Raw genomic sequence first — 13,915 nt, 5'->3', positions numbered from 1 at the left:
CACGTGCCACCATGCCACAGTACAGTATAAATCCTTCTCAGGGCCTCCTCATATATGTTAAGCATGTGCCCCACAATGCTGTATATTTCCCTCATTTCCTTTTAATAATCTACTATCTTAAACCTTGATGCCGATATTAATGTCTGGGGGAAGAAACCCTACATTTATTACAAAATGAGTAACTACAGAGAAATATTGCAGTTTAATGAGTATACTAAAACTTATAAAGGGAAAGAAAATTAGTTTAAAAGCAAACTCTGCATGTTTCTACAAAACCAAGACAGACTACATTCTAATAAAATCCTCAAGAACTCATGGAGGCTGGGGGAGGGGCTGTGAGATGGCTAAGCTGGTAAAGGTGCTTGCTGAGCAAGCTTGGCAATCTGTTCCCATCCCTGGATAGAAAGAGAAAACCAACTCTACACGTTGACCTCTGATCTCTACTTGTATGCACTGTATGTAGCATGTGCATCTACACACACAATCAATCATGCACATGCATGTACATATACAAGCGCACAGATACAAATAAAACTGTTAAGGATTATCAAAAAAGACCAGGTTTTTCTCTTTGGTCCCTGTAAACCTGGAGATAAAATGTTAAGATGTGACATCTGAAATACTCTCTGAAAGTGTCAACTTGCACTCACCCCAAAGGTTGTGGACACACACAATGAGTCATTTTTATGAGGGGACCTGGCCTCCTTCCACCCTCAGCCCCAAGTTTAGACTGTCAAGATGGGAAACTGGCCAAGCCAGCCTCAGGACTATACAGTCAGTTTTGGGGCGTGGCTCTCGGGCATGAGCCGGCTCTTCCCACTCCTCCAGGCAGAGACTGGAGGGCAATCAAAGAAAAGCAAGGAACTATAAAAAGTGTTGTTTTCTTTCCTTCTAAGGCATCCTGAGTCACTGGGTGCCCAAGACAGTTCCTTTCAGATTGGTAATGTATATGTGCTTCGGTTTTTCATTGTTTCCCTGTTAGAGACACTGATAAACCAAATGCAGGGTCAGTTGGACTCAGCCTCTTACAGGACCAGTGGTGGCTCCGTTTCTGTTCTGGGAGAATGGAAGTCCTTTCTCCACTCTCCTGACCTTTCGTCCTAACGGTAAGCTTACCCTCCATTCATTATACCCACCAAGATGAAGCTACTGAGAATGTTGAAGTCCCATTGTCATCTCAAAGGACACAGCAACTCCTATGGGACTTTTCATTCTTCAGGCTTCAATTTTGATTGATTTAGACAAGAAGTGATGATGCCAAACCAGCTTGGGGAGAATCCCAGAAAGCCACAGGCACAGGTACTGGTCTAATCTTATTTCAGGCCGAGATGGTAGGGAAACTGCCCAAGGTTACCCAGGGACAAATCTGAGGACAGCCCTGACATTCCAGGGTAGACCTCTGTCCACAAGGTCTACAACCCTGTAGTACCAGTGTGTGCACAGGAGGGGCTCCAAAGATACAGCTTTCTTCTAGCCAAGCAGAAGGGGCTTATTCTGATCCCCTACCCCCACCCCTTTCTAGTCCTCTTTGAATCCTGCATCCTTAAAGAATAGGAAAATTAACTAGGTTCTGGGGCAGCACTGTGTAGCTGCAGATGTTCTTGAATTTCTAATCCTCCTACCTCTACCTCTCCAATGTTCAAAGTGTTGAGATTACACGTGTGTCGTCACATCCAGCTTATGATACCTGGTGCTGAGTATAAAACCCAGGACTTCATGTATGGTGAACAAGAACTCTACCAACTGAACTACACCTCCATCCTGCCACCTAAAACGTTCATCTTAAAATTTCCTTAGTTTCTTGTTTTGTTTGTTCTGAGTCTCCATATGCAGCCTTAGCTGACTTGGAACTCCAGTAGACCAGGCTGGCCTTAAACTCAAGAGATAAATTTGTCTCTGCTTTGCCAGCTTAAAAATTTATTTCTCAAAGTCAAAGTGATATTAATCTGCTAAGAGTTTGGGTAACCCCCAACCTACTTAACGCTGCTCTGTCGCCCCTGCTATCTCCAGCTCCACACACTCACCTGCTGGATAGCCCCGGGGACTCTACTTGAGGGCAGGAAGGTTTGTCTTGTATAGCGCAAAGGGGACTAGAAACTATGAGAACTAAAAACCTACACAGTTCACAGTTAAGAGATGAAAGGCTGCAGAAATGTTTATTGAATACAGTGCCAGGTTTATAAATAAAACTTATTTACAGTTTCCATAGAGTTGGTCCCCCGTCAGAGAGGTGGGTAAATCTCCAAAAACGGTTCTTCTCAAGATTTACATAACGTCCAAGTCCATCTCCTTGTCAAACAGCCACAGTGAAGGGTGACTTCGGTAACAGAAGGCCCACCACCATCCTTGCTACAGGTGTTTAATGAACATCGTAGGTCTAGGGGAAGAGCACACATCCCTGATTTCTTATTTCTTACTCAAAGGGATAGATAGCAAATAATCTGTCTTCTACCGGACAACTTCAAGGGGTACTGAAAAAAGAGTAGGTGACTGCCAGCTGAGTGGGTCAGTTGAGACACATCAGTGTAACTCTGGTCGCTGCCAAAGAGAAATACATGTAGGACACACAATAAATCATTCAAATGGTTAAGGTAACTAAGAGTTGACTTGACCAAATTTACAGTCTTCATTCAAGAAGTAGTTCCCAGGATGCTGAGGGGTGAATGATAGATGCTATCCCTCTTGTGTGACAGTAACACTAGGCCTACTGGACAGCCATTCCTTACAATATGGTTACAAGTTGGACATGCACTTATAAAGAGAATATAAAAATATGTACAATAGCTCATCTTCAATGTGTTTAAGTTGCTCAAAGACACCAATTAAAGTGTGCAAAAATTTGTCAAAAAATCCGAAAAAGCCTTCCCTGGCAACAGTACATGAAAGCCCATCTGAACTATCAAGATGTTTGCCTTGCTCAGCTCCTCCCAACAGACAGAAAACACACTAGGTAGAGGTGTGCCAAGGGCTCTGCAGTGTCTTGGGGCAAGTCTCAGGCTAAAGCAGGGTGCCAGTTAACTAGTCACTTTATATATATATATTTATAGAAATATATGTATATATTTATAGAGTAGTTGTGAGGGACAGTTTACAGGAAAGTGCCATCCGACTTCAGGGGTACTGCCTTGACACCCTACTCTTTCTACCTCACGAAAGACTGCCAACACCAAGCCCTGGGCTGCCTGTGCCCCAGGATGCCAGAAGGCTAAGGAGGTGGGGGGGTGGGGGGGAACTCTGTCTCCTACAGTTCTAAACCCCAGCTTTACATTCCCTGGGGGCAAGGATTTCTGGTTCCCATGCAGGATTCCTGGTCACACAAGAATCCTGTCTTGAAGGTAACCTTCTAGGACAGGCTATGGGTCTGTTAAAGTATTGTCTACCTAGCTTCTACAGACTCGGTAAAAGGTAAAAGATGGAGGTAAATTTTTAAAGTCACCTCCAAGCCCCTTTGAAACTACCAAAAGGTCACAGACAAGCCTGAGACTAGGTCATCGGCTGGGTGATTTAATCCTCTTACAAGACATATCCACCACCATTCACTTCTTCACACCTGAAAGCCCCAGTCCTCTCTACCAGAAGGGAATCCCTAATGATTCATACGAAAGTCAACTTATAGTGCATCAACCTACGCCAACCGCCCAGTCCAAGGATGAGCAGAAACGCTCAGGCAATGTCTTCTTCTCCACTGCTCTGACCCATCCCTCTGGCAGAAGAAAAACAAAATTCTAAGGAGCTACAAAATGCCAGAAAGACAGGGAGCAGGAGAGGGAGCAACCAGGGGGTCTACAGGTTAGCTCCGAGTGTACCCATGTGGTTGCCAAGGGCATCTCATTGCCTTGCTAGAAGCCTGCCAGCTCCCTGCCACCCCCAAATATGGAAGCCAAAGCTCCTTGCTCATCAGATACAACCAATTGACACCCTGAAAAATGTACAAGGCCCTTGTTTTAAATGCAACACACTTCTAAGGGGGGGCTTTAAAATAGACCAGGGCCTTGGAAGGGACCAGTACCAGCCCATCTATGTTTTGGTTACAGGTTTGTAATTAGACAGGAAATTCATTCTGGGATAGTTTTGTTTCTTTGCTTTCAAGCCAGAGTATTAAGCATTAACTCTACTTACGGGGAGAAAAAGCAATTAACTTAAACAATAATAATAATAATAATAATAATAATAATAATAATAATAATAATAATAATAATAAAATATAGAGGCTAAAGTTAAGTACAACCATAAATTACAAACTGAATCAAAGGTAGTATCTTTGACCGGCCTGCTTCTACCAAACACAGAGTATAGGATTACACATACACTAAATCATGTCTCCTGCACAGATGGCCTCATGTAGTTACAACAGGTCAGCAACAGCACAGCCTAACATCCTAACCGCATGCTAGAGAGTCCTTCCCTCACTTGGGCTCTTGTCTGAACATCAACCAACTGTGATCTGCACATGTGCACACACAGAGAAAATAACGAGACTTACGTGGTCATGATGGCAGAGAACTCTGTATCTGTGTGGTTTCAGGAGTTGAGGCTAGAGAACCTGGCGGGAAATCCAGTTTGCACTGGATGTTGGGTGTTTCTATGTATGCTGACCTCCCCTCCAGCGGCCTTGTCCCCCTTCCAATCTCAGCTTTACAAAGTATTTAACACCACTTTTAAGTTAATGGTCTTTTTATTGGAAAAAAAAAAAAATAAAAGACTAGCATTTACAACTTGGAATGGATGTAAATTATAATTTCCTGAACAGCAATGTTGATGGTGTGCTCAAGTCCACAGACACAGCCTACTCTGCTGGCTCCGAGTCATGGTTCACAAGGTTTTAAAAGAGTCCAAAGATGCTCCCTCAGGAAACATTCTTAACAAAATGTGATTTGGTGACAGCCTTGTTGTTCAAGTCACTCCAATGCAATGTGCACAGCAGTGAACCATCGCACTCGGGCTCGCCACCAGGGTGTCACTGTCACCATGGGACTGGGGCACTTGACGAGGACTGTCCTACTTCTGGGGCTGTGTCTCAGAGTTTAGCCTCCACCCATTTTCTGCGTATTATCCTGAGGTAAACCAATTTTAAATGTTTGTTTGCAGTAAACTGGCTGCTGACAATTTATCTGAACAGATTGAACTAGAAGCCATCTGAGATTTTGAATTTGTTTTTTCCATTTTTCAGTTTTAATACAAATGCCTGACTGTGCTCAATCACCAAGCTGCATGCATGAGAAACTGGCCAGCCCAAACAGTGTATTAATCATTAGCAAATGGAACTTTAAGGAGTCCACTAAGTGCTTCCTTAGAAGGTAGTACGAGTATTTATACTGTAAAACTGATGTAGGGGGCTTGATCTTTAGGGGGCAGGACCACCAACCAATACATGCAGATTTTGTGTGTGGACAGAAGGAACTTTTGACATTCAGTTTTGCTAGATACAAACAGAATGAAGAAATGAACTTTTTTCTTTTTTTTTTCTTTTTTTGTAAGAGGTAAGTAAAAGATTTCAATTTGATTCTTCTAGAGGGGGAAAAGTAGTTGAAAGTAGATCTTCATTTTGCAGTCATCATCTGTACGAATTCTGAAAAGACAAATAATCATAACATTTCAGTATCTTCAAAAGAAGCTGTAAGGAACACATCTACTGTGCCCAATACAACTGGTGACCATCCACAGCAGCGGCTAACCACTGAAAACCAGGCTCAAGACACTTAGCCTTTACCTTCGTAGTTGACTTGTCCATCTCCATCAATATCTGCTTCTCTGATCATTTCATCTACTTCTTCATCTGTTAGCTTTTCTCCTAAGTTTGTCATGACGTGGCGCAGTTCTGCTGCACTGATGTAACCATTTCCATCCTGACAACAGGCAGAAACATTCCAAGGTAATGGTGGGTGGAGGTTTTAGGAGAGCAATCTTTCTGAATGAACTTACTCTTCCTCCCAGAGTTGCTGCCAACTTTGCACATCAACCCTCCCCCCCATCCCCAGACCCCACCAGTTGTCAAATACAGAATGCAGATGGTTTTTCAAAAGCAGACAGACACCAAACATAACAAAGACAGGGACAGTCAATTCAGTGTTTCTCTCTGCTGGACCTCACCACAGTCAGGCCAATACTGTCACTTAACAGGAGTCAGACACGCAGGCCCACTCTAACCAACCAACAGGTACAGGTTCAACTTTCAGCAGCGCCAGAAGCCAGCACAGGGTACCATATGTACCTCTCCAAGGTAAAAGTGTGCAAGATTACCTTGTCAAAGACTCGGAATGCCTCGCGGATCTCTTCTTCACTATCTGTGTCTTTCATTTTTCTAGCCATCATAGTCAAGAACTCTGGGAAGTCAATGGTGCCATTCCCTTTAATTAAAAAAGAAAAAGTTCATGCTGGGTAAGCATCACACTGACACTCCTGTGCAGTAATAATCTTAGAGCCATGGTATGGGATGTTCTGGCATCTGGTAGGATTTAAGTGGTAACCAGAATGATAAACTGTTTTTCTTAGAATAACCCTCTGCAGCCAAAATGTTCAAACACCTCCCAGAGCAACATCACGTGAACCTACTACTAGGCGGTGCCCACAGCACCTACAGGTGCAAAGGAAGCTGCACATCTCAACTCTCCATTATGGAAATAGACTAGGCAGGGCAAAAGAAAACAGAAGCATGCAACTGCGTGTCCAAGGAGAATACTCGGGTTGACTAATAATGCCCTAGTGATGTACAAAATGCTTTAGGGGAAAAAGATGAGAGAAGAAAACACCCTGCCACACCCTGGCCAGTCTCCCTAGTCCTCTCCAGGTACATTTCCAGCCCTAGTCCACAGGCTTTAGGTCCCTACCCAACATGCCCTTTTTTGGTACTGGGAATTGAACCCAGGGCCTCCCATACCCTAAGCACTCACTCTTACCCCTAAACCCCCAATCTGACATCTCCATGTTTCATGAAGGGAAAAAAAGCTCAGAAGTCTTTTTCAGTTTAGGATCATTATTAATGTTCAAGAAACTGTCAGAGGAATCCACTCAACAGCCACTATTTCCAGTGACCCCTCCAAAGCTAAGGGATAAATATTCCCAAAGACAAATCCCAGATTAATACTGACTTCAAATAAATGAAAATAAAATAAGGGGAAAAAAATCAGTAGTTATTTACAATTCATTTTCACCGGAACATTTTAAAACATGTAACTTCCAAGGCTGGTGTATGGATGGCTTAGTGCCCTAGGCATACCAATATAAGGGAGCACAACACCAAAGATTCTCTACTTATGTAAGACAAAATAAACAACTAAGTGCTCTCTATAAGCATCAGAAGATATCCTTTGGTATCAAAACAAGGCTTTATGCAACCGCTCCCACTGCACCACATAATATGATAGTCAAATACACTCTCCCCACTGAGCCTGGCCTCACAGGATTTACATACAACCGGAAAGGCCCAACCCATGCTGCCATACGGTCAATCAAGTAGATGTGCTAAAAGCGGCACTGAGGATGAGAGTAATCTTTAGAAGTCTTTCAATGCGCACACAAAACCCAAGTGCATCACAGCACTTGATGGTGCCATACCTTCCAAATGGCTCCTCTCCCAACATCTATCTAGAAAGCACAGCTTAGATCCACACTGTACCTTCTTAGCTCCTTTAAGACTCGTCACTCCTAGATACATGTGACTTTTCAATTAGGGCAGTAGCTCCCTGACAAAAGGAGCAGTAAGTTTGTAAGTGAGAGGAGGAACAGTTAACTGTCACGGGGGAGCTGCTGGCTTTGCTGGCCCTATGCCTTACACAGCTTCCCGGCTCAGATTCCACAAATTCCTTATAGTCTTCAGACACTGCTAGCTGGAAGGGTGCTCCCTCCACCCAATGCCCTCAGGCTCTTCCTCCTCAGAGAAACAACAGCTCCTTTAGGAGCAGGTTCTCTGGCTACTTGTTTTTACTTCCCCCACAGGACTTGGTGCAGCCTCAGCAGGCAGCTGCTAAAAGACTGGAGCTGTAGGTCTCAGTAAGCAGAAAAGAACAGTAGTGATCCAATCCAGGAAATGCTCCAGCCAGCAGCATAGTGACCTGAGCAGCCAGCAGACCTAGCCTTCTGTTCTAATGTCAGGAGGCTGAGGCAGCCAGACAAAGCGACTCTGCATGCTGCTCTGCTCCAGGGGCCTTACAAACATTCTGTAACAAGTCTCAACTTGAATTACACAACACTGGCACTCACTCAGTTCTCAAGCCCTTACCATCGGCATCCACTTCGTTGATCATATCCTGCAGTTCAGCTTCTGTTGGGTTCTGACCCAGTGACCGCATGACGGTCCCCAGTTCCTTTGTTGTGATGGTGCCATCACCATCTTTATCAAATAGGGAGAAAGCTTCCTTGAATTCTGAAAAGAGAAGTTTACTCTTTAGAATCAATGTTTATACCCAGCACTATACACACTTCCCCGAGGCTTGCCAAAACAAGCCGTCCAAGTTACCAGAAACCACCTGGCCTCTATCTACTGAAATAAAGATCACAACAGATCTGTTGGTCTGGCTAACGCACAGTAGCCCAGAAAGCAAACACTGTCCTAGTGACCAGGCTCAATAAAGTCGCAATATCCTAATTTTTAAGAAAATTAGCTTGACCATACTTAAATTGGTCGTTAAGTAATCTGAGACTGTCGATTTACCAGTTACAGTAAAGTCCCTTCAAAGAAAGTCCTTTCATGTTGCACTTTTATAGCCACAGTGAACCTTGGTTTCATAGCAACATGGTTACTAGAAACATGCATTCCCAAGCAGTCACCACGCTCTTTCTCTGTCACACTCAGGACACTTTTTCAGAAGTCCTAAATAGAAACACTTTATTTATTTTATGTATAGTGTTTGCTTGCATCTCCTGCATGTGTCTATAAGTATACCACATTCGTACCTGCTGTCTACACAGGGTAGAGGGCAGCATTGGACCCCTTGGAACTAGTTACAAGCCACTGCAAATTTCCATATTTCCTGGGACTCTAACCTGAGTGAGTCCTCTGCAAGAGCCAGAAGTGTTCTTCCCCATGAGCCACCTTAATACACTAAAGTGGGAACATTAAAAGGGTAAAGTTGCTGGGCATAGTTGCACTCTGGAGGCAAACTACAGATCTCTGTGAGTTCAAATGTAGCCTGGACTACATAGCAAGTTCCAGAAGAACCAGAGCTACATTATAAGACATCCATCTCAAAACAAAACCCAAGGTAATGTTTCATTTTCCAAATATTATGGCACTAATTTTTACCTTTTCCATGTGTTTTAGGATTGCAAGCAAAAGCTTTCCTGGAAGATTACTAAAAGATTACTAAATTTATGGCCTAAGAACCATAAAGTCCATTTCAGAGTAGCAGCTTCAATGGATGCCATTCTATAGTGCAGTTACGCACACTCAAGGGTGACAGGCATAGCTGAGCCCCAGTCCACGTCACTAAAATACCCGACCTCACTGTTGCTGCTTAAGAATTCTTAGAAAACCACACAGATCGGAGATTGGAGGGACAAGAGAGGAGACAGAAGACCAAGGCAGAGCCTAGTCCCAGTTTCCTGGGGCCTCTCCAGCATCTTCAACTTACCAGCAATCTGTTCTTCAGTCAGCTGATCAGCCTACGCAGAGAAAGAAAAGATCATAATTTAATCTAGACATGTTTGGTTAATACTTAGCTCAGGAAACCTAGTTTTCCTAATTATAATTTAAAATTGTGGTTTTTTTCCTTCAAATCAGTATTTTAAAAAAGTGTTCTGAATTCATTAGCACTGGCATTTAGTGGCAGTTACTACAATAAAGGAAAACTGTTCAAGCTAGCTTAACAATAAAGGGTGACAAAGTGACAGCCTTTGCTGGCTTCATTTCTTTGGCCTGCGGCTTGCACTAAGTACTGCAAAGAAACCAGTGGCAATGTGGGAAATGGCGTCTCTAGTGGTTAAAGTACTCTCAGCACCAGCTGCAGCCGCAGGCAGAGAAGGAAGAGCGCCACCTACTGCGCCATAAACACTGCAGCTGCTGATTTCATCCAAGAGACCCAACCCAATGCCGCGGACAAGGCAGCCAGGACCAGGATCCTGTCCAGGGGCAAGCTTTTTAGTGCACCTTGCGCATAGCTTTGGGCCCTCCAAAATCTCCACACTGGCGTTACATAATGGTATTGGGTTGGATTAACAGGCTTTTATACCCATTTTATGAGAAACAATTAAGTTGAAAAAATATACAGTAATGGATTACCGACCCAGGTTTCATTTCAGTATGATAAATGCTTTCCAATCATTTAAATTAGGCAGGTATTTGCTAAAAGTCTACCATTTACAATGGCTAATGCCTTTCAGTCAAATTATCCTATGATTCTGGAGCTAGAAAAAGACTGAATCCTATGACTGTTACAAAACTGCAAAAAAGAAGCACACAGAAACCACCACAATTATGAGGCGATATTAGCCCTTTCCTCCTGCACAGGAGTAACTACTATCATTTCCTGGGATTAACCCTACCCACCTTAAGATTGACGGGAAAGCTGCTTCTTGCCAATGCTTCCTATTTCCATGCTCTAGGTACTAAATGGCCACAAAGGAGATTTTCATTTGCATTACTATTTAGTTTCTGCACCTCTGAACCTGTGCCTCTAGCCAGGAGAATATAAGTTTTAATAAAGCTGGTTAAAAAATAAACCCCAAGAGAAATCCGATGGCACTGGAGTTCATTTCTTTTCTGTGGTAACTCGCCTTATATATCGATTTGGAAGAGAACTTCTTTTTAAATTTTAAGTGGGTCTTCCTTTCTATCCATTACTGGAAGCTACTTTTAAGGCAAATGGAGACACGATTTATGTAATGTTCGCCATGTCAGTCTTGCACGACAGGAAGCACTGCCACACCTCGTAGAAGAAACTGTCAGCTCACTAGGGAGGGGAGTTCCACCTCCTCGGAAAAATTCTCTGACTAGAGGCCTGTCAAGTGCATCTACCTTCGGGACAACGACTCCCCCACCTCACCCGCAAGCCATTCTGGCCTTGGGTCAAAGGAGTTCCAGAACCTGCCGAGAACGGTCTAGCCGCCTTGCCAGGGCAGAAGGTGCTGCTGGTGATGTCAGCTCTGCCTGGCGAGGGAGAAGGGGGCCACGGCACATGCACACGGCCAACCACCTATTCGCATCTGGCAATCAAGAGGCGGCAGAGAAAGCGGAAACGTAGAGATGGGCATCTCCGCGCCGCCCGGGGAGTAGCGTGAAGACAAGGGCATGCCGGGCGAGGGGCCGCACTAGGGTGAAGACTCAAAGGGGCCCCAGGACCGTGGTGCTGCCGATCCCCAGCACCTCCCACCGCTCCTGCTCCCCCAGGCACTGAGCCTGCAGCCGCCTCCTCCCCAGCAGAAACTTTGCGTCTCTAATGGAAACCGAGGAGCGCGCCAACTCTCTCCTCCCCCGCCCTGCCGCCCCAATTAGCGCGAGCCGAACACCTCCCGCGGGAAGGGGCCTCCCCGCGGACACGAGCGATCGCGCCTATCTCGCGCGGCACCAGGAGGGGGACCGAGGTGGCACGGCCAGGCCACGCGCGCGGCCACCCTGCGGGGCCCCGCCCGGGCGCAGGGCGGCCGCTTCCGCCCTCTCCGCCCCCCAGCCTTCGCCTTCCTGCCCCCAACCCCACCCTTCCCCGGCTCCTTCCTTCCCAGCTCACGCCCGCGCCGCGCCCCCCGGGAGGAAGGAGGGGACCGCAGCCGAGGGAGGACGCCCGGCTGGGTTGGTCAGGGGGTCTGAAGGTGGCTGAGGACACCCCGGAGTCCGCGGTCCAAGCCCTGTAACGCCCCCGGCTCGCCGCGACCCATTCATTCTCCGCGGTCCCGGACTGACTACCGGGACGTCGCGGCCTGCCCCGCCCGGCTCCCCCCGCCCCGCTGGCCCCGGCCGAGGCGCTGCGCTGCAGGCAGCCCGGGTGCGGCGCGCTGGATGCAGTGGGTGCGGGGCTGGAGGAGGGGGTGGATGCGGAAGGCCCCGGTGCAGCTGTGGCAGCGGCTCCAGCCCGCGCACAAGCCCACTGGAGAGTCCAGCCCCAGAGGCGCCCCAAACTCAGAGCAGGTTCCCCGGCAGCCAAAGCGGCGATGTGAACCCGAAAAATACATCCCCTTTTAACCGCAGCTGCTGCGTAACACCTGGCAAAAAAAAGGGGTGGGGGGGGTTACCTCAGCCGGGAAAAGGGGGAAGACCCAAGACTCAACTACGAATCTGTTAAGGAAGCTCGGGCAGCTGCTACGTCTGCCACTGCCCATCCCAACCTACCATGGTGCGAACGAAGGAAGGAAAAGCGGAGCAGGTGAGGGTGGCTGCACCAGCGCAGGGGCTGTGACCGCCGAGGTGCCTCCGCTGCTGCTGCTGCTAACGCGCTACCTGCGTTGTGCGCTGAGCCTCAGCCGCCGCCCGACTACGAGTAACGGCACCGCGGACACGAGACTCCCAGCACCACTGCCGTAGCGCGAGCCTGTGCGCCGCGATTTATATACGGTGCGCCGTATCCCTCCGCCGCGGCAGGACCGCCTCGCGCAGGGCGGCGCTGCGGCAGCCGGATCTCACCTCAAGGCCCCGCCCCCGAGGCGCGCCCCGCGCGGCGGGCCCAGTACGCGGGAGGGGGTCACTGGGGAGTCCGGGACCTGAGCAAGGGTGCTGGCCTGTTGTTGCAAGAGTCCTCTAGAGCTGGAATGCCTGCGTAGCGAGATCTGGGGGCCGCCCCGGGCTTCCAGCCGCGTGTCGGTCACTCAGCCCCACTCCACCTGTGTGTTCCCCCTCCCACCATTCCTGGTGGCTTCGGGGTTGCAGAACCACCAACCTGGGTCCTCACAGGGGAGGTCCTTCAGGAGGTCTAGGGGCTGAGGACAGCCGCGGGGAGGAGGAATCAACCTCACAATTTTAGCTTCAGAGGAGAGGGGACTGTGTTGAAGACACGGTGGGTTGGCCTTGGGGAAGAAATTGGTCAGATGTGTTATTTTTCTGGTTTTGGAGAACTGTCCGAGGCACAGTTAGAAATCAGTTGCTAAGTCTGTGTCATGTTTACATGCTCAACCAGTCTCGTCTTCGCGTTTTTACATACCTTCTAAAATTTTAAAGATGCTTGAAGATTTGTTCCTTATTTCCTGTGGCAGATTCTATTAGGCCTGCTCCTAAAATTAATGAAGTGAGCAGCTTATGTCGACCTCATAGCCCATGCTTTGAGTTTTTCCTAATTGCCCTGGTCCTGAAAATTCATAAGTTCATATATACAAAGAAGGGGAAACATTCTCAGAATCACTCATTACAGCTGAAACTTGCACAGCCAATTGTTTCTAGTAGGGAGCTCCACTATCTTAATTACAATCTTAATTATAGTCCTTAAATAATGTTTTAATCTTTAAATTTACTATTCTTCATTCTTTTGTAAACTAGGGTGGGGGTGGGGACAACCAAAAACTGTTTCAGGTCTTAGTTTGGAGCCTGGAACATAAAGAAAGAAAAAAAAAATCTTAACAAAATGCTGCAGTTTCTTTTCTTGCCAAGACAGAGCACAGAATTTGATCTTTTGCTTGCAAGGCCAGGGCAAGCTGCAGATTGTTTCTTCTTTCAGAAATTGTGGCAAAATGTGTGATTAGCACGCTCCCGCTCCGGAAGGACTAGTCATGTTTCTTTTTCTGGCTTTGTCAAAGTTTGCAGCTAGGTGTTTTAAAAGATTCAGAAATCATGTCCCTGAACATGGCCAATGCCAGAGGACTTCTGTGGATTGCCTCAGACAGTATGTCAGCAACTGTAGGACTGCGCTTCATTCAAGCTCTTTCTAGAATGCTTCAGAAAGGGTCAGCCTGCTGTTTGAGGAGAAGCTGGAGCAGGCAAGCCCCGGGAAGGGTGCTGCTGGCCCTCTTGCAAACGGTTTAAAAGCCATTCACGGACAGACACATAATATCCCTATAT

At 46.7% G+C, this 13,915-nt stretch overlaps 1 protein-coding gene across 1 annotated transcript; it reads right to left on the bottom strand.

The window, feature by feature from the left end:
• Positions 1 to 2,136: 2,136 nt before the first annotated feature.
• On the bottom strand, positions 2,137 to 12,449 carry Calm1 (calmodulin 1). The gene is made up of 6 exons (XM_031355864.1): positions 12,260 to 12,449; positions 9,570 to 9,600; positions 8,219 to 8,362; positions 6,241 to 6,347; positions 5,711 to 5,846; positions 2,137 to 5,569 (listed from the first exon to the last, which is right to left on the bottom strand). Exons 1-6 carry the CDS (start codon positions 12,260 to 12,262, stop codon positions 5,541 to 5,543), a joined length of 450 nt encoding a protein of 149 aa, XP_031211724.1. The 5' UTR covers positions 12,263 to 12,449; the 3' UTR covers positions 2,137 to 5,540.
• Positions 12,450 to 13,915: the final 1,466 nt, after the last annotated feature.

Source organism: Mastomys coucha, unplaced genomic scaffold (genome assembly GCF_008632895.1).
Source record: "Mastomys coucha isolate ucsf_1 unplaced genomic scaffold, UCSF_Mcou_1 pScaffold6, whole genome shotgun sequence".
In the NCBI taxonomy this organism is placed as follows: Eukaryota; Metazoa; Chordata; class Mammalia; order Rodentia; family Muridae; genus Mastomys; species Mastomys coucha.
Note: the sequence above shows the minus strand (reverse complement) of the source record. Positions and strands in the feature narration are given on the sequence as shown.